The sequence below is a fragment of the Calidris pugnax genome, unplaced genomic scaffold (assembly GCF_001431845.1).
Source record: "Calidris pugnax isolate Ruff unplaced genomic scaffold, ASM143184v1 scaffold13, whole genome shotgun sequence".
Taxonomy (NCBI): domain Eukaryota; kingdom Metazoa; phylum Chordata; class Aves; order Charadriiformes; family Scolopacidae; genus Calidris; species Calidris pugnax.
In genome coordinates, this window is record NW_015090810.1 from 9825825 (window position 1) to 9844865 (window position 19041).

At 48.6% G+C, this 19041-nt stretch overlaps 1 protein-coding gene across 4 annotated transcripts in view; it reads left to right on the top strand.

Annotated features, from left to right (window-relative positions):
- Positions 1–2280: 2280 nt before the first annotated feature.
- Positions 2281–19041, top strand: part of FAM65B (family with sequence similarity 65 member B) — a 71618-nt gene continuing 54857 nt past the window's right edge. For 2 of the 4 annotated variants that reach the window (XM_014938631.1, XM_014938634.1), the window contains exon 1: positions 2281–2393. In XM_014938631.1, the coding sequence (XP_014794117.1) occupies positions 2333–2393 (61 nt within the window). In that variant the 5' untranslated portion in view covers positions 2281–2332. Of the gene's footprint in view, positions 2394–18562; positions 18583–18768; positions 19022–19041 lie in introns of those variants that run through there. The other 2 variants (XM_014938632.1, XM_014938633.1) reach the window with 2 other exon arrangements.

The following is a 19041-nucleotide window of genomic DNA, read 5'->3' on the forward strand; positions in this document are numbered from 1 at the left end:
TTCCTTCAGCACTTCTCCTTTCCCTCACCCTCAGCAATCTTCTCACATGTTGGCCCCACCAGGCTCTGCAAGCTCAGCAGTTTCCGGCTCTGATTCTGGCAGCACCCGGAGAGGTGCCATCCCCCTGCATTGGCATCCCCAGATCAGTGCTTTTCCTCTGCAGCTTTCACATCTCCATCTTGTTATCCCTCTTCTCACACCCCTCTCTTTTTGCATACTGATGCCCACTTCTCGCTGTTTCCCCTCATCACCCCATAGTGGTGTTTCTCTTTTTAGACTTCATCTACTCACCACCATGGCAGGAGGGCCTTGCTGAGGCAGAGGAACTCTCCCATTGAGCACAAAAGAGTGTAGCTACCACTTAATCAGAGATGGTCCTCACCTGAAGAAATTGCTTCAAATAAGCAGGGCAGGAAAAAGGGTGAGAGGAAAAGTGAATTCCCTATGCCTCTCCAGTGGAGCCAGAAATATGTTGACCCTCTCACCTGTTGGGTCAAACTGTTGTCTTTTCTCTGCAAGGACTTAAGCAAGTGTGATTTTAAAGCTAAGCAAAGCACGAGAGGAATGGAGTTCCTCAAGGAGGCTTGCTGCTGTGGCAGAGAAACAACAAGGCAGTCAAGCCACACTGCCCCACCAAAAACCAGTCCTAGGAGGCTCTTGGCTCCAGCCACAAGCAGCAAGGAAAATACAGCTTCCCACCCCTGGCAAGGCAGCAGCTCCCTGGGAGAGCTTGGCCAAGACACTCAACCTGTGACAGCAAGGGAGAGGCATGAGCTCCATTGCATCCAGCACTACTTTCCAGGGACCAGGAAGCACCTTACCCTCAGCCCAAGGGAAGGCTGTGCTTGAGCTGGGAAGGGGATTTTCACCTTCCTACAATGACCAAAGTGCTGCCACAGGATTTGTTGCAGGAGCTAATGAATATGTCTCTAAGGCCTGGGCCAGGGTTAGGTCAGGCGCTCCAAATGGACCAGTCCTGTCTTCTGCCTTGTCTTCTCCATCTGGACTGGTTCAACTTATGAACTCTCTCACTGCCTGGGAGATCAGCTGTCTCCATTTTCAGCCCTGCAGAAACCCACTTACTTAAAAAAAAAAAAAAAAGCCATAATAATTAGAGATGAGCTCATTATATTTGCTTGTGACTCATCTACCGGAAGCTGTACCAAACACCTCTACTGTGCTGGGAGTCTCGCTTTCAAGGGTGTGGCGACACATCCAATTACTAGACCAAGTAATCAAAGCTCGGTACACGTTTCCTGGTATTACACGCTAGCTTCTGGTAGCAGAGGTGTGGGGGGCTGCTGGTGTTAGGCCCTGCACGCCTGTCTGTGCACACATGTGCACACGAATATTGAATATCCCTGAGTGGCCGGATGAAGTCAGCAGGGCTACGCAAGGCTTAGACATTACCTGAAGCCCTAATGTATTTTTTGGGGAAATCTGGAGTAAGTTGGCCTGTAGGCATGGTCCCTGCATAAACCGTGACACCTGGCAGGAGGGAGTCACCTTACTTTATCAAATTCAGACAATGCCGCCACTGAAGGGACCAGTGTGATGCAGGATTAGTAGTGACAGGGATACTTAAATAATTAAGCCCATTATTGAAAGAAAGCGAGTCTCACTTTGATGTTCTCCTGTCGTTCACCTGATCATCGGGAAGGTCCTTAGGTTTGGTGAGGCACCAAAGTCGGTGGCTCAGGAAAGCCTGACTGCAAGAATCAGATCTCCGCCAGCGCATCTCCCTATGAGACAACTGGTGTCGCCTATGGCTTTCCAGCTTGTCCACACATCCGCTGTTGTGGGTCAGCCCAGCAGGGGTGAGAACATGCTGCTGCAGTGGTAAATAAAAAATAAAATCCCATGAACACACTGAGAGAGGCCTGGGGGGGGTTACTCTGGTCAAACTGTCCTTGACGTGAAAGCGAGCTGCTCTGCAGACCAAGCAGGGTGAGTTGTTCCCCAGCTCTAACCCTGCCACCAGAAAGGACTCACATTCATATGCAAAACCCCTACACCCTGGGCTGGCAGGGCTGCTGCTGCACGGTGATAACAGGGCAGGGTGCATTTTGAGCCCGTCCTGCCCGCCTCGGCTCTCAAAATCAACTTCTCCCTCAGCAGTCAGGACACCCCACCTCAAAACCCAACTCAAAGGCTGTCCGTGAAAACAAGAAGTGTTATTCATATGAATGAGACTACTTTCGTAAGTGCAGATGCGGAAGCTGTTACCACCAAGATGTTTAGGAAACCGGTGAAAGGAAATAGTCACGCGGTAGCGTAGGAACCAGTTGAAGCACTCGGCTCTGGCTGCTCCCTGAGCTGCGTCCTCGCCACCATGCAGCACGGCCAAGAAGATCCGACTGCACCCGGAGAAGAAGATGATGCCTTTGGGGAAGGTAAAGTCGTCTTTTATTAAACTAATCCTTCTCCGACTCAGACTAGAGACTGGTTTCTAACTTGGGTGGTATTTCTTGGGTAGGTCTGAAGTTCTCTATGGGCTCCGAGGTCACAGGGTGACCAGACTTTCTTTTTCTCCTAAGAGAATGGAGAACAAAAGCACCCCAGATACAATAAAAATAACTTTCACACTGGCTCAGCAGCTTGCTTCCCCAGCGAGGAGCTTACTGCAGAAGGAGAAAGCTGGGGGGACACCAAGTGTGTTTTCTACAGTGGCTGCACTATGCGAAGTGGCACGTTGGGCATTCAACACCGCAGGTGCAGCTGTCATTAAAGGAGTAGGGGCTCTTTACAGGGGCTAAAGGCGACTCGCTACTTAAATTGTCTGAGCAAAATTAGCCGCCTCCTCTCTGGCTGCCACAACCCAGAGGCAGTGCTGTAGCTTCTTATCCCTAAAACTTTCTGCTGGAGCTTGATTTCTCACTGCTGCACCGCCGCTGATGCGTGTGCTGGGTCCAAATAGCAGAGAGGCAGATGAGGTGACCCAGAGGAGGAGGAAGAATCTGACCCAGGGTGTCCGATTCCTGCCGCTGCTCACTGCTCCCCTTTGCACTCCAGCAGGGGCCAGAGGGAGAACTCGCTCATGCAAATCTTCTCCCGGCCCCCAGCCCTCCGCAGTTTCCAAGGGAGTTGGAGGCACAAAGAGCTTCCTGGATCAGCTCCAAAGACTGTGAACCTTTAAACTCACTTTCAGCACAGCTTCAGCAAACCTCATTTAAACAAAGCTCAGCTGCGGTTGGTATGGAAAACTTAGCAGTGAATAGTGCCAAATCAAGTTATCTGAGCCCCAGTGAAAGGCATCAAGACAGAAAAGAAAGCAGTTTCAATGATGTACTGTCTGTACCCAAATACATTTCTCACATACATATGCCCCCACTCCTCGCTCCTCTGGGCTCAGAAGGGCAACGGATTTGCAGAAAGGAGAGGACAGACAATTTGCATTCAGGAAAAAAACCCTGATATTCCAGGGAAGATCTGGTACCACTGGGCAAATCACCTGGCATTGAAAGTACCCTGTTGCACCCCCTGCATCCTGCCCTTACACAGGTGGATGCTGCTTCCCAGGATAACAAACTGTGTGCTCCAACTCGATATGGACATTTTGGAGTGGTCTGAAGAGCCAATGGGTTTTAAGCTTTTTTGCTGTTTCTGAAGCCTCCAGCCTAAGTTCCTAACCAGAAACGTAGGAGGGAAGGTGAGGAATGTGTCCAGGTTATTCAACATTTATATTGCTTTATCTGAAGGGGAAGATACAGTGCTTTAGAAATCCTTTCCAGCCTCTCAGGTTGTTTCTGGCAGGGCTGAGCCAGCAACAGCTAGAGGAGGCTGGCTTTTCAAAGGCAGGAACATTTTAAAAACCTCGCCATGACCCTGCTCGGAGCAGGAGGTTGGACTAGATGACCTCCTGACGTCCCTTCCCACCTGAGTTACCCTACGAGCCTATGAGTTGGTGACAGCCTCTTTAATTCATCTGCGTGTAACTGGGAACAAATCTACCCCAGCTGCTCTCTCGGCCAGAGGGTCTGTTGGCTCCCAAACCTGCCAGCTGGAAAACCCAAACAACGCAGGCAGGGTGCTAGCCTTCCCCTCCAGCCCCTTCTCCTCTCTCTTGCATGGGTTAGCAGGGAAACATTAACTTTTTGGCTGCTATTTCTGGAGTGCCGTTGACCCCGGACAACCCAGCAGGCTTCCTGGGGCTGGGTGGGATCTGGGGGAGGAGGAGCAGCTCCTGCCTTGGTCAGAGGGCAGCCCCCACCCCACTCACGCTGCAGGGTCCCAGGCGCCAGCCAAAACTTGGTGGCAGATTTTCAGGCCAGATGGAGGCGTTTGTCAGGTGCCGAACTCCGGCTCCCAGCTCAGCACAGACCACAGCTCTTAGGGTGTGGGCTTATTTTTTTGATTTTTTTTATTTTCCACATCCGGCTTGACTTGGAAGGAGGGGAATGCAGATCTCCCATCCACCTACTTAACTTGTCCTGACGCTTAGCTGCTGTCACAGTTAAAGATAGCTACATTTTATTTCTTCTACTGTTGACCTGTCTGATTTTGTGGAGCTTATTGCCCTCTTGTCCAGGAGAGCAAAGAACTCACTATTGCTTGTACATATAAATGTCTCAAATAACTACCCACATTCTGTATTCAGACTGCTCTTACCCTTTGCCATGCAGACTGTTATCAATGACTGTTTCTTTACAAAGTGTGAGTTTTAGTCTTTGAAGCATTTTCATGGTTCTTCTTGGGACCATCCCCTTGGAGATGTGGACATGAGCATGGAGCCCACCACTCCAAAACTGTTACAGCAGGGACAAATCCAGAAGTTACATGATCTGTTTCCTCATACTTTATACATCTATCTACCTATATATCTGTCTCAGGATCAGTTTGAGGATCAGCTAATATGTACAAGGACTGCTCAAATCCTTTTGGGTCCCAGCATCACGAGGCGCTCCTCTTCATCAGGTTTTCTTCTATAATCCTCAAGCCCATCAGTATCAACATTTCTCAGGACAGGGTCAACACTGTCCCATAATTATGACTTATCTTCTTTGCCCCCAGCTATGCCTACACTAAACCCAGATGAATCAGCTCACTTTCTCATCAGAATCAGCTACTTTCATTGAATTATTGAATCAGCTACTTTCTTCAAGTAGCCTGTTCTTGGAGTGATTTACCACTTCCCCAGACATTTTGCCATCTGCATATCTATTCAGTCACTGTTCAAAGTTCCCTTTCAGGTCACTGACATAAAAAGAGTTAAATTCCATAGGGACAGAACCAATCTGTGCAGGTCCTCACTAGAAACTGGCATCCCTGATGATTCCTCAGCTGGGTTACATCTGTCATTGGGACTTGTTTGGGATCCATTCAGCACGTCCCAAACTAATCTATTCTATTTCAAGTGTCTTAGTCAGGATCTCATGCAGTATGAAGTCTTATTTCTTACAAAAGTCTAAGTGCTATCAACACAATTATTTTCTGTAAAACTAATGAGTGTCACTGATTGAATTCCATCTCCTTTAATTTTGTTTATGTGACTCCTACATCATCTATTCCATAACGAGGCCAGGACCACTGCCAGGCTGTCGCACCGTTAGTGACACAACATTAACTCATAGCTCTCTGGAAATCCTCTGGTGTTTCAAGCTTTTTGAAAAAATCAACAAAGAGCTCCTTGGATGGTTCTTTTCAAAGCTACGATTTAAATTCCTCTTTCGGGAAAGATAAAGAGAAAAAATATTTTCCCACTGATATAGACTGTAAACTGGCACATACAAACAAAAACATTTGTTATGAACTTCTGCATTTCCTGCAGCACTATTGATAATTCCACCATTTTCATCTACTTATGTTCCAATAGCATTGTTTTTCCTTATTGTACGTTGATGTACAAAGCTGGGTGTGACAAGCTATAGTATACATATCTTGATGAAAAAATCAGTCTTACTCTTACAACAGAGATTTAAATTTTGGAGATGTTCATCCTCAAAGAAAATCTGGCTAATTAGTTGGCTAATTTTCTTGTTTTCTAATAACAGCTTTGCACTTAAATTGTGCCATCTCCTTCAAAGGATGAGCAGAGACTTTGCGAATGACTGTGCTTAGGTTCAGTGAAGAGCAACTCCCTCTCCTCTGCAACATGGCCATCCTTTTAGCAGGGCACAGCTGTATTATGCACAAGTTTCAAGAAGGAACTATTTTAGCCTCTTCAAAGAACAGGCAGTGATATGTTTCATTTCTTTTCTGGCCTTAGTATGTTAATTCAAGACAAGTGACTTCAGTTAGTCTTAGATACGGTCAAAACACTTACTTTGAGGAAAATGCTTCTTCATTTTCAGTGACTCCTAAGTGCCTGAGATTCTTAAGTTATTTTTCATTAAAAAGAAATCACTTCCACTAGCACAAGGCTTCCCCTTGTCACTGCAGCCAAACAGGCGTGGGTTTTCCTTGGGTCTGTCTAAGCTGAGGAGCCAGGAAGGCTCCTGCGGCTCCCAGGACAAGGGAGGGAGGGAAGGAGGTTTGGGCACGAGTCAGCTCTCTTGGCAGAGCCTGGTTTCCCCTGGGAGGAGAGCTGAGTGCTCACATGGAGGCATGACGCCACCGCCTCAGACAAGGGCCAGGGCCTTGGCACAGCAGGAGCGCCTAGATCAATGCAAACACATCCATGCACAGAGTCTGCAAGTGCTCAGCAAACACAGCGAGCGTGGGGGGCCAGGTATTTCGTTAGTAGCGATCATCGACATATCCAAACTGAGAATGCACAGGAGAAAAAGAATTTAGACTGTAATTTATTGCAGATCTTTTTATACAGCGGCTCCACACTCACTTCTCCTCACATCTCCAATTCCCACCTCCTCTGTGTGCCCTCTGGTTGTACCCGTGGTAACCATGACCTGCTTCAAAATGACCTGACGCAAAATCTCATCTGTGTTTCCAAACTATGGGGAAAATAGCAAATCTCTCTTTTTCCTAATGTTCAATAAGTAAGTGCGTGCTCCAGTTCAGTGGACCAGAGCCCCACTTTAGGTGATGCACTGCACGGTGTCAGAGTCCCAGGGCCCTCTTCTTAGCCAGGACTGACGTGCTGTGGTGGCACACCAACATGCTCCAGCCCTGCCGCCCATCAAGGCTCCCAGCAGAACAGCAGCTGCATCAAACTTTTAAGGTATGCTTCAAAAATGTACCGGATGCCTCTACATCCTTATAAAGCCTTGTAAAGAGATAAAAGGGTTTTAGCTCTGGGGTTTGGGATGAGTTTTGAGGTTTAGCTGAAACGAAAGGTAGCTGCTGTTCATGGTTATGTGCACTGCCTGGTGTATTGTAACATCGCTGCTGATGTTAGAGAAAAATGAGGATAAAGTCAGTCTTGGATGTTAACTTGAAGTTGAGACATGTTCTTTTTTCGGCAACAATTCAGGTTAAGCAACCTTTCTCTTCTCCTAAAGCAACACAAGACGCTATGTTTTCCTCAGCTGCAGTGAGTTGTCTAAAAGTCATGCAGGGAGATCAGTGTCGTATCTTGTCCATGGGCCACCAGACCAGGTTTTTTATGATGTTGTAGCTAGCCAGCCGCTCACCCGCCACCTCCAGCCCTGCTGTGGTGACAGCCAGCTCAGGTGTGTCCCGTCCCCACAGACCGCGTCAGACTGATGCAACTTTAAGTAGATAAGGCCTTCTAAGGATATTCATGTGTACATATCAGTAGGTATTCCAGCAGATATCTACCTCACCAATACACAGAGGTACCATTTTTCCTATGTTGTCACCCCAAACAGAGTTTGACATGTCTACTTCTTCCAGCATACGAGTGCCTAATACCTGAGAAGGCTGTAGCAAAGATGAACAGCCTTGCAATGTATCAAGCAGGGAAGCTTCTCCTCCTTGACTGCTGGGAGACTACGGACCATTGTCCTGAAAACGTTTACAGGTCCCACCAGCCCTACCTGTCCTTTCAGCTTGTCTCCCATTCCCAGAGATGGAGAATGTGTTTGCTGTATTCACTGCAGCCCAGAGGGAGAGAAGTCCCATCACTTCATCACCAAGGCAACAGTGTCTGCCTCAACCAGAAAGATAGATCATAGCAAGAGATGTTTGGCCTAGAAACTCGGATTGAAGCACCTTTCTCCAAGAGCATGGGCAGACCCACTTAGTGTGCAGGACAAGGATGGTGTGGGAAAGAGGGTGTGCTCTTATGGAGTATTTTTGTTTATTCCTGTTTATGCTAAATGCTTCACTCACCTGCTTCTCGCAGCTGCTTCTTTTTGGTTGTGGTCCATGAGCAGATACGGAGTTATACAGACGGGTGAGAGAGCTTTTTGTGGTGGGAGGAGGCAGTGTGAGACACCCGTCCCCACCCTGGTCGCCCCCACACCGACCCACCCGCAGTGCTCCAGTCCCTCCGCACTTCCAGCTGTCCTGGGCAGCTGGAGGGCTATTTTTAACAGGGCATCATGCTCCGTATCTGAAACAGAAACAATTGAGGCACGAAATTAAAAAAAAAAAAAAAAAAAAATTGACGTGAGAGACACTTTCTGCTTTGTCTCCCTATTTTTTAATTAAAGATCTTTGATCTTCTTGTTTTTTCTTTCTCCATGTCTTGAAGGCAACCTGTTTGGTTCGTATTTACCGACAATATTTCTAGATCACTAATAATAACAACAGTGAGGGGAAAAAGACAGATCAAATAAACAAGTGGCATTTAACCAGCCCTCAGAGAAAAGAGGAAGGTACGTACAAACCAGAGAGAAACCACTGATTAGGTGCACTCAGGCCACCTTCTAAGCTTGCAAAACAAGTGTCTCACCAGAGGCTGAAGCAAAATTGCCTTCCTCTTCACCCGTTTTTTCCCCTCCTGTGTTTAGATAGTGTCTTTACAGAGCTCTGCGAAACACAAGCTGTTTATCACCCGGTCCCATCACTAAAGTCACAAAATAAATGTGGCTCGGCGAGCATGAGCTGGCGGTGTAAACAACTTCACCCCTTTAACAATTCGAGGCACAGCTCAGCCGCCTCCGAAATGAGCTTCCGCCTGCCTGGATGCTAAAACGAAAGCCTTGTGGTCGGGGTACCAAGGGTGTGACAGTCACAAAACAGCCGGGTCAGGAAGTGCAGAGTTAAAAGGCAGGGACTGAAAACAGTCTGAGAACAAGAATTAGAGAGAGAGAGAGAGGGCGAGTAGTCAAGCACTTGGCAATATCACAGAGGCACTAAAAAGTTGATGGTGGGATGATTTGCCGACGGGTAGGGTTTCTTCTATATCTCAGCATCACACAGAAGTTTAAGCCGTATCGCCTTCATCTGGCATCTAAGGGTGGGGAAATGGTTTGAAGAGGAGCCCTGCTGTGGCTGCCATCTAAGCAGTCCCTCCCCACTGCTGAAATTCCCAGCTTGACCTACAGACCTTCTGCTAAGGGCTCTGTGTGTGGGTGTGCATTTGCACACCCCAAAAAAGATCGGGTGTGGAGGGTGCAGGAGAACATCTACGCTGTGAAGAGCCACTGATATTCCTGTGTCTTTGGCAACTGGATAACAGGTGAAGCAAAACTGTTATGGAAATTCTGAGCGCAATAGGCTTAATGCTGCATAACTTATGAGAGCTGATGTTGTCTTACTCGGGCTTAATTGTCAGTAGTCTGGGAATTGGGAAGTTCAGAGACCCGGGGCTTGGATGTGATGCTTGGAGTTCAAATAGTTGGTAAAAAGGTAGAAAGACAAAAAGTGAGGTGGCAAGAAAGCGAGCAACAGAGAGAGAGAGTGAGAAAATAAAGTGGGGTTTTGGGAAAAGCCCTGTTGTGACACAGTCCCTGCCTGAACAAATGGCAGGGGATAAACACATTTGGGCTGTATGCAAATTTGAATTTTGGGGAAGTTTGAATCACCTCTATTCCAACCTTCCCAGCTATTTAGAGCCCTAACTCCTCAAACTGGTTTCCTTAAGTTGCCCTTATAGTCGATAGTAAGTGTGTGTGTCGGTGTGTATGTGTGTGTGAGAAGAACGGAGAGCAGGGGATGGAAATAAGAAGCTCCTTCAAGTGGCAGTTCAGAGAATGGAAATAGAGACCCTCTCTTTAATTACCTGCCTGGCTCTTTCCCTGCCTGTGGTAGTCCCTTCTGGTAGCCTGGCAGCAGTGGGCACAAGTGTGGTTGGTGCCCGTAGGGCAGCATGCACCTCCATAGGGGTGGCTGGTCCCCAGGCAGGGTGATGGGAGGTACAGCCACTGCAGGAGCCAGGTAGCCTCATTTTTGTGATAGCGGGCCCCAGCTAGGAAGCCCTGCAGCAACTGCTTACCATTAAATTCATGTCCTGCTTGCACTTTGCCTCTCAACAGGACTCACTGCCTACACAGGTCCTACTGCACAGTGGTCCTTTTAGTTTTGCCCCACTAGCTGCTGGAAAAACTGCCTACTCTTGGTGCTGCCCTATTCACTGCAGCATGCCCTGGGAAGCAAAACCCAAAACTGCCCCAAAACTACAGATGAAGCCATCTGAGGTGCATGTAGGCACACGAGGGCTTGCAACACCTCCCCTTTCATCACGCCAGGCTACACTTGGGCCTGGCCCTGCCTGCCCCACTTGCACTTTTGTGCAAGTGATGCTTTCTTCATGTTGTGCAATACCGGAGTGAGAAGCCCCCCGGGCTCCCCTGAGGCTCGACAGGATGGCTAAAAGCTCTGTGAATATATTGTCGTTCATAGCATCACAGGACAGTTAGAGTTGGAAGGAACTTCAAAGATCATCGAGTTCCAACCTCCCTGCCGTGGGCATGGACACCTCCCACTAGAGCAGGTTGCTCAGAGCCCCATCCAGCCTGGCCCTGAATGTCGTTACCATAGACATTAAGTTTTCAAGGACTTGTGCAGAACCCTCTTGGAGATGAGCTTATAAAATCTCACATCTTTCCCCTGTGGCTCTCGCTCTCTGAAGTTTGTGATTAAGATGCCAGTGGCTAATGAGGCTGGCAAAAATGGAGCTTCGTTCACATCCTTCTCACTTTGTGGTAGCTCGGGGCAGTGGAAGAGCTCTGTCGTGATCATGAGTGTGACCTACAAGGCACGATGTTCATTTTAGCAGGGGAGTTGTTACTCTGTAGAAGTGCAGTTTGCTAACTGAGAGCTCCCTGGAAGTCTCGGAGTCCCACTCGCTGGGCTTTCTCACTTGAGAAGGAAAAAGCAAAAGATAGGGCAGGGGCTAGTTAATGTCATGGAGCTAACAGAACTAGCACTGAGCAAATGGGGCCTTGTTCTGTCTCAAACACCACCAGCGGACCACAGGTCACTGCAGTTTCTTAATGGAGGTGATGTAAAGAGCAGAGAGATCACAGCCTGCTTCCTCTAGAGATTCCTTGAGTTATAGGGTGGCATCTGGAGAATCTGTTTGATTAATTAATTGAATGATTTGGGGAGTTTGGGTTACATCAGGACTAATGGATCAGGTCATAACACGCGACCTGTATACTCAACTAACAGATTTCCTTCTCTTGAGCATCTTGGAGGAAGGAGAGATTTTATAGATGTAGATAGATTTGAAGCTAGATAGTGTCTCTGAGACCCTCCTACTAACACAAGCGAGGAGTGCCACATTAGCAATACTCGCACACATTTAACAAGTGAAGAGAGGGTTGGGAATGTTGAAAAAGGTCCATCTAGAAACATTCTCAAAGCGAAACGAAGCTACAGGAGGAGCAGAGCCCTCCAGCACTGCTGAGCTCAGCTCTGGAGCTAGATGGCTGTAGCTTTTTTTTTTTAATTTTCCCATGGAAAAGCAGGCAGCTCGGGAGGTCCTGATCTGCTCTGCCTCTTCTGTCGCTCTGGGGAGCTTCCTGCCCTTTCTATTCCCGATGCCTGTTGTGAGCCAAGGAAGAGTTAGCTTAATCAGCAACACCAGCCACCGACTAGTGCCAAGTTGTTGTCATTAATCACTTCAAAAATCACTGCACTGAAAATAGTACCCAGGGTCAGATGTTCAAAAACTGGCGTGGTTAGACTGGTGTCATTTAACCTCAGCCACAAAGCCAGGCCGCGCCCCCTAAAGAAACACTATTTCTTTGCTTTACATTACATAAAATTTGTGATTTTTAAATTCAAATGCACTCACAGCCCCAACGACGTGGCACAAACAGCTGCTCTTCTCCTTTCCTAGAGGAAATGACTACTATTGAGTGGTTAAATACCTCCAAGAGAAAGGCAGGCTGGACCAACAAGCAACCTGTACGTCCCCAAAAGATGCACAGGGACACTGGCCTAAGGGTTTGGCCGTGAGCTTCTCGGTGCTGTGGACCCCTCCTGCCCCCCTCCTTTGGAATCTCGGTCCAAATATTTGGCAGATGCACTTGGGGCTCATTATGTTACAGAGGCAGCGTGTTCACTGCGCTCCCCCGAATGGCATTTCATGTGTGCTGCACTTGTTTAATATTTGCTATATTTAAGCCACAGAAATATGCGCTGATGAGGAAAAGAGGGCCGTGGCGGTGTCTTGGAGGCAGGAAGGAAATGAAAATCATTTCTGGAAGCTGCAGTCCTCTGCGCAGGACGGTGGCCCAGGAGAAGGAAAGAGGAACGCGGTCAGCTCGGGTCGCTGGGCTGTGCTGGGGACCCGGCTGGGTCACCCGTACTGCTGTCCATCTGAAAGGGATTTCAGGGCAACTCTGGTTTCATACTAGTGTAATTGAGGATAGAAATTGCTTGGAGCCTTGGCCCCAGAGGACTCTTCCTGGGTTTCTAGTCTGAAACCACCAAGTTAGAAACACCAAGGAGGTGTACAGCACTGCAGGGTTCATACATGGTACTTGGTTTTGAAACTTGTCTGATGTTGTTTGCTCCTTTCCCTCCACCTCAGCCTTCACATCCTTCTCCTTCCTGCCCATCATTTTCCCAGACCATGTTCTTCACCCTGCAGATCCTCCTCTTCTTGCTGAGTCCTGTGGGACATGCTGAGCCAGAGGAAGGCAGAGACTGTCTCTACTTTGCTTTTGGAGGGCACAGCAAGGCAAGCCAAAGCCCTGGGTCCTCCCAACCCGCTCTTTTAGTCATGGATTAGGATACCTTTGGTGGTTGCTAACAAGTCCCACAGTGTCTTGTCTCATGTAATAACTGTCCTTTGTGATCCTTGGTCCTTCTATGCTAATTGTCTGCTTCATAGCATGGCGTGGATGAGGATGGGTCTGGTCCAGCTCTGCCTGGGACTGCTAACCAGAGTGTCCTTAGGCATGTGCAGAGAAAGGCTTTCTCCTCCTCTGTGCTTCAGAGCTTGACCAAAATTTGGCTCTCAAGTGCAAGCGAGGCTGCAGGGGGAGTCTGGAGGTGAACATGGGCTGGGTCCACATTTTAACTGCAGTCCTGATGTAGCTAGCAAGTTTCAGCAGCAGGTGTTACTGCCTGGTAATATGGGTAGAGATGGCATAAATCTCTAAGAGACCCTCAAATGCAGTAGGTAGCTCAGCTTGCTATCATGGTGGAAGATGACAGGCAGGGAGCCAGGTCTGGGCAGTTGAGAGCCAAGAAGCAGGAAACAGTCAAGTTTCAAGAGGATCCCAAGGAGGAAGCTGGGATCAGATTGACTTTCTGTCTACAAAGAATCCTTTCCTGGAGATAATCTAACGGGGCCTTCTTGATCTTACACATGTTGGTTGTACTGGGAAAGGCAGCCCTGAGCAGGTATCCCATGTGCTGCAGACCCATGGGAGGTACCTCTCTGCACTCCTCTGGGCAAGGTGGAAGAGAGAATTTTGAGGTTGTCCAGCAGTAGGACTTCAAACCAGCCCATCACCAGCAGCATGGAAGAGGTTGTCTGGCAGCCACGCTCCCAAAAAGCAGACTGACAGCGCCATACCTGTCGCTTCAGATCTCTGATCACTACCATAGCTTTGATCATCGCACTGCGTAGCTGACTTCCAGCTGTCCAGGAAAGCAAAAATAAGTTTCCAGCAGTTTTTCATGCACCTTAATTAGAAAACAAGGAATGCTTTTCAAAAACAAGAGGGGAAAAAAAATAAGGCTAGAGCTGCAGTACTAGACATGCCATCCACACACTTGGCATGCACTTGAGAGCGGCTCAGCCGGCCCTGGTTGCTAAGCAGTCTGAGAAACTGGAATGTGCTGCTCCATCCAGCCCTCCACGAACTCCTCCCCATCGCCACCCAAAACCTGCCCAGAAGAGGCATTGGGGCTGATTTTGAAAGGGAAACAGTTCTGGGGGCGGGGGGGTGTGAAATGTAACTGATGGCTCCTTCGTCCTGCTCCTCCAGGTTATATACGTGAGGGCAGGTAGGGTGTATGTGAGTGATGCCTCCTGAAGTTAACTTGCTGTCTTCAAATGATGGCAGAGGCACAGACGTCAGTGGGAATTGTCCTTGCTCTGAAGGCAGCTATCTCACACCAGCACAAATGCAGCAAGGTGGGGCAAAGAAGAGATAAAAGAAAGATTACCTGCGGAAAGTGTTATCTCTTGTGGTGCAAAAGCTAAAGGCAACTCCCCTGTCTGTCCCTTAGCCCTCTCCTCCTGTACCCATAGCTGTTCCTTGCTGTACCAAGTGTGTCCTGACCAGCATGCCACAGGGCACAACCTCTGTGTTATACTTCAGTCGTTCCCAAAGGTCCAGTTGTGCTGAGCATCCGTCCAGAAGTCCCAGAAGATTGAATTTGTTCCTGAATCACTACAGAAGATCAGCGCAAGCAACTTTTTTTCCCACAAAGTGTCCTGAGAGTTGCAGGTGGAAAACTTTGCGAAAACAACATCAAGAGAAATGAGGAACTTGAGGGTGGAGCAGCAACACAGTGATGGGAAGTAAAAGGGGGGAAATGGTTGCGCAGTGGCTAGAGGATGTCAGCAGTGAAAAACAAGTGGGTGTCAAACTCTTTTAGAAGGAGAGCAAGAAGTGTTACAGGATGATGATAAGTGCAAGCCTGATGTACTGGGCTAATGTACTGTATGGGAACAGAGTCAACCCAAAGAGCAGCATAGTCAGAGTGTAGTATAGAGAGTAGGAGAGTTGTGGCAACACTTCAGTATGTTTAGCTGGAAAGAGTAATGCTAAACTTGTGTATGGTCAGCAAGTTAAAGCTCATGTCTTGTCCAGATTGCTCATGACAGAAGTCAGGCTCTTGTCTTTTACCTGTCCCCTAAAAGCCTTTCCAAGCAGTGGTTCTGGCACCTGCAGTGCTCCCCACTCTCAAATCTGATCATTCACCTCTCTTTTGGACCGAGTTCCCCAGGCAAAAGCATTCAGGTTTGCTACTTGGTTCTGACAGGAGGCTTGCCCGGATGTGATACCTTCTGGAGATACCCTGTGTGGCATCCATCAGGGATCTGAAGACGCCAGGTGCTTCCAGGCACCCCTTTCTGAGCAAGACAGTTACGCAGAAACACAGCAAAGAGGAGTTACAACAGAAAAAGCCCATATACATATTGTCTTCCTTAAAGGCTAGGGCAGGATCTACCTCAGACATCCAAAGCTCAAAGCCATGGTTTGCCCACCCGCCCCACCACCTCCTTTGGCCTCTCGCTGATCTGAACACACCAACAAGAGATCTCCAGGCGAGTTGCTATCTGCATGGTGTGCTGAGCATTGCCACCCACCACCAGCCCTCGCTTTCAGATGAATGGAGTCACCTAGGACCAGGTTAAGTTTTTGTGTCTGCATAACAGACACACATTCTTGCAGGAAGCAGGGAAATTGCAGCAATATCCCACATTTACACAAGGGTCCTCACAGAGTTCTCCCTCAGAGAATCTATGGGGGAAAGAGTGTTCCTCTCAGACCTCTGTCCAGACTACTGGGTCCTGCTGCCCCTTTCCAAGTTTCTCTAGATAACATGTCTGCAATGGACCTGAAAGCCAGGGTGTCCTCCTGCCCTGCTGATTCAGGGGATTCAGTGGGCTGGAGCCCATGGGGTGATGGGAAAACTGAAGTTCTTCTCCAGTATCCACCCCCCAGATCGGTGTGTAACTGATGCATATCAGCCAGAAAATCCTGCTCAGCCCTTGCAAGAAGCCTTCCGGGTGCCTGGGAGGAGCAGAGCATTTAGGTATTCTCAGACTATAATCTCTTCTCTGATAATCCTGATTTACTCTTTGGCCTGTGAGCAAAGGCTAATAGAAAGCAAAGTGCTCCATCAAAGCCCAGCAGGTAATTTAGGAACTCTGGCTTAGTTCTCTCAGACATAATGTGGGGTTTACCATTGCTGGGAATTAGTGTTTGTGAAGGTGTACTGGGGCTGGCAGGGAGATGGAAGTGGAGCTTAATTGGCAATTACTGTTTTGGAGAGGTCACCGTTTTCTAGAGACAAAGCTAGAATCAGCTGTTGTCACTTAGAAATTTCGCTGGGGACATTCATGCTGACCTATTTTGAACATAACAGCAGATTACACTGCAACACAGTGAATAATTTATAGGAGTAGTAGCATGATCACAGGCACAATGCGGTGGCAGCTTCGGTTCCTGCCTAATTATGGAGGGAGGCAGAGCTCTCTGGCATTTTCCACTGAATTAGCAAAACAAGACACACGTGGAACGACTGACCCGAGCCTTTCAAAAGGATGTGTGTCAGGACGAATACATGTCCAGAAGGACTAAGTGGGGCAAAGATTTTATCTAGAGCATCCATAAACCACCTCAGTCTCCTAGGAGTTCCGGCAAGCTACTGCACTGGGAACAGAGAAGTGGGAATGTGTGTAGGGCTGGGGATGATGGAGAGGAGGAAATTAGCTTTCTGTGTTTGCTATGCAAAACTGTATTGAGAAACCAAGAGAAATAGCTCATATGTCCCTAGCACATGTATTTGCATAGGACAGAGAATATTTCCTTGAAAGAGGAGGCTGCAAATGAATGAGGTATTTGCATCTGCAACCTTAAGTTCAAAAAATCTTCTGTGAGATAAGACCAAAAGGGCCAGAGGGAATTTCTGACATGGGTTTTACACAGAGTAATTGCCAAGAACTACTGTAGGAGGCTCAAGGTTGGAGGAAGATGCTGCAATACTTTAACAAATTAACCAGGCTTCCACAGTGAGAGCTGCCACCCCCTAAAAGGCTGAAATGGAGTCAAAAGCATATTAAGTATGCATGATGAGACATTTATAGCTTTCAGCATTGCCACAAATATTCCCTCTCCTCTTCCCCTGGCATTCCACAGCCCGAAGCACACAGCTGCTTTTTCCAGAAAGCAACTTCTCGGCCTCCCAGTTCACGTCCTGCGTGAAACCCATGAAACAGGGGTGGAGTCCATTCAGTCAGAGACGTGGAAAGGTCACCCTAAAAAATCTCGCCTTGCAGCTACGCTACAGCAGCGCTGTGTCAGTAGTGGCCCCTGCACTTTTTCCAGTGGGGAAGTGGGTGCCTCTGGAAACGCCGCGATTGCTGTAGCGCCCATCTGAGCTCAGGAACCTTGGAAACGGCCCTCAGGCCCCAGAGGGCTGCACGCCAGTCTGAAGAGCATCCACTTCTGCTTTTACTGGACCCGGAGTCGTTTTCTCTCATTTCTACTTCTTAAGGCTCCAGGGTGCTGTTTATTTTCAGCACACGATATAAATAACACATGTTCATTATTACTGCTGAAAATTACTTAAGGCGATAGGTCAGCTGGAATTGGCAGCTTGGATTTTTTATTCAGTGAGGCTTTATCTCCATGATCAGTGCTCTGTGAAACCCCAGCTCTTTTTCTTTGTTGCATTTCCTAAATTTCTCCAGACAGTATCATCCTCTGTGTGACAGGTCTGTGTGGTCCATGGAAAATATTTGCATTTGCAAGGGTGAGTCTACCTATCTTGACCCAAATGGGGTAAGATACAGGCATATAGGGAGAGTATCAGTATTGCCTCCTCCATCCACCTTCCAAATTGTGTCTATTTGCCAACCCCACAGACTTGCCAGCGATTCCCTCTGGAATTCTCCCCAGGTTCTGTTCCCTCCCTCCTCACCACCCCATCCCAAAAAAAAAAAAAAAGGGAGGCACTTCCAGCTGTTGAAGAGCAGGAAGGAAGAGCTTGTTGAAGGGCTATGCAACAGCTTTAATTCTTGGAAGAGGAATAGCAAATCATACAGAAAATACAAGATAGGTGTTTGGAACTTCTGTTGGCTGACAGCTAAAGTCCAGTATGAAAAAAAGGTGCAGAAGAGAAATGGAAAAGTCTTAAGGGCAGAAATAAATATATGCAGAATTCTTACCTCTGTAGAGAGATGCGTTTATAATAAATAGGACTATACGTTTTGGAAGGAAGACTGAATTTGAAGAAAAGACCCCACAATCTCTGGGAAAATACGGCATTCCTGCCTTTTTATCTTTCTCAGGCTAATACAGGAAAGATGCTCAGAGGAAAAAATGTAAGCTCCATTCATTGCAATGTTCTTTCATTCCTATTCACCTCTAACTGCTGGCTTCAACCCTCCCAGTATCCAAATTTAGAGCCTGCTCTCGCACACGCCACTGAAGGCAGCGGAGGCTGGGGGGAGTAGCCCACCGGCCACGGGGGGGAAGGGGGAGCGGCGGCGGCCGGTTCCCGGCACCGTTCCCCGCGGGGACGGATCAGGGGCGTTTTGCCCCTGTCCCATCCTTTAGCCAAACCTCCCGCCAGGCCACCAGCGCCGAATGGAAAAAGGGAAGAGCCCCGCCGCCGCCGCCGCCGCTCCCAAAAAAGGTGCGGAGCCACCGCCGGGGCGGACTGGGGTGGGGGGAACCCACGGGGGGCTACGCGCCCCTCCGCACCGCCCGCGGGGGCGGGACGCGACAGAGCGGCAGAACCGCCCTCCTCCTCCTCTTCTTCTTCCTCCTCCTCCTCCTCCCTCCCGCAGCTCCGTAAGGAAAAGCCGGCAGCGGCAGCGCTGGCTGCCAGAGCGGCGGTGCGCTGCGAGCGGAGATGGGCTGCCTCCTCTCCTCATCATCATCACACTTTTTCTTTTAATTTTAAAAAATATATATTTTTTTATTTTATTTTATTTTTTTAATTATTATTAGCTGTTATTAGCCTTGCGGCTGCGGGCGCTGCCGCCGGGGATGGGTCTCGGCGGTGCCCGCGGAGCGCTGAGCGGCGGCGGGGGAGCGGCGCGGCGGGGCGGGCTGTGAGCCGGCAGAGACAGGTACCCGGCCGGGGCACGGG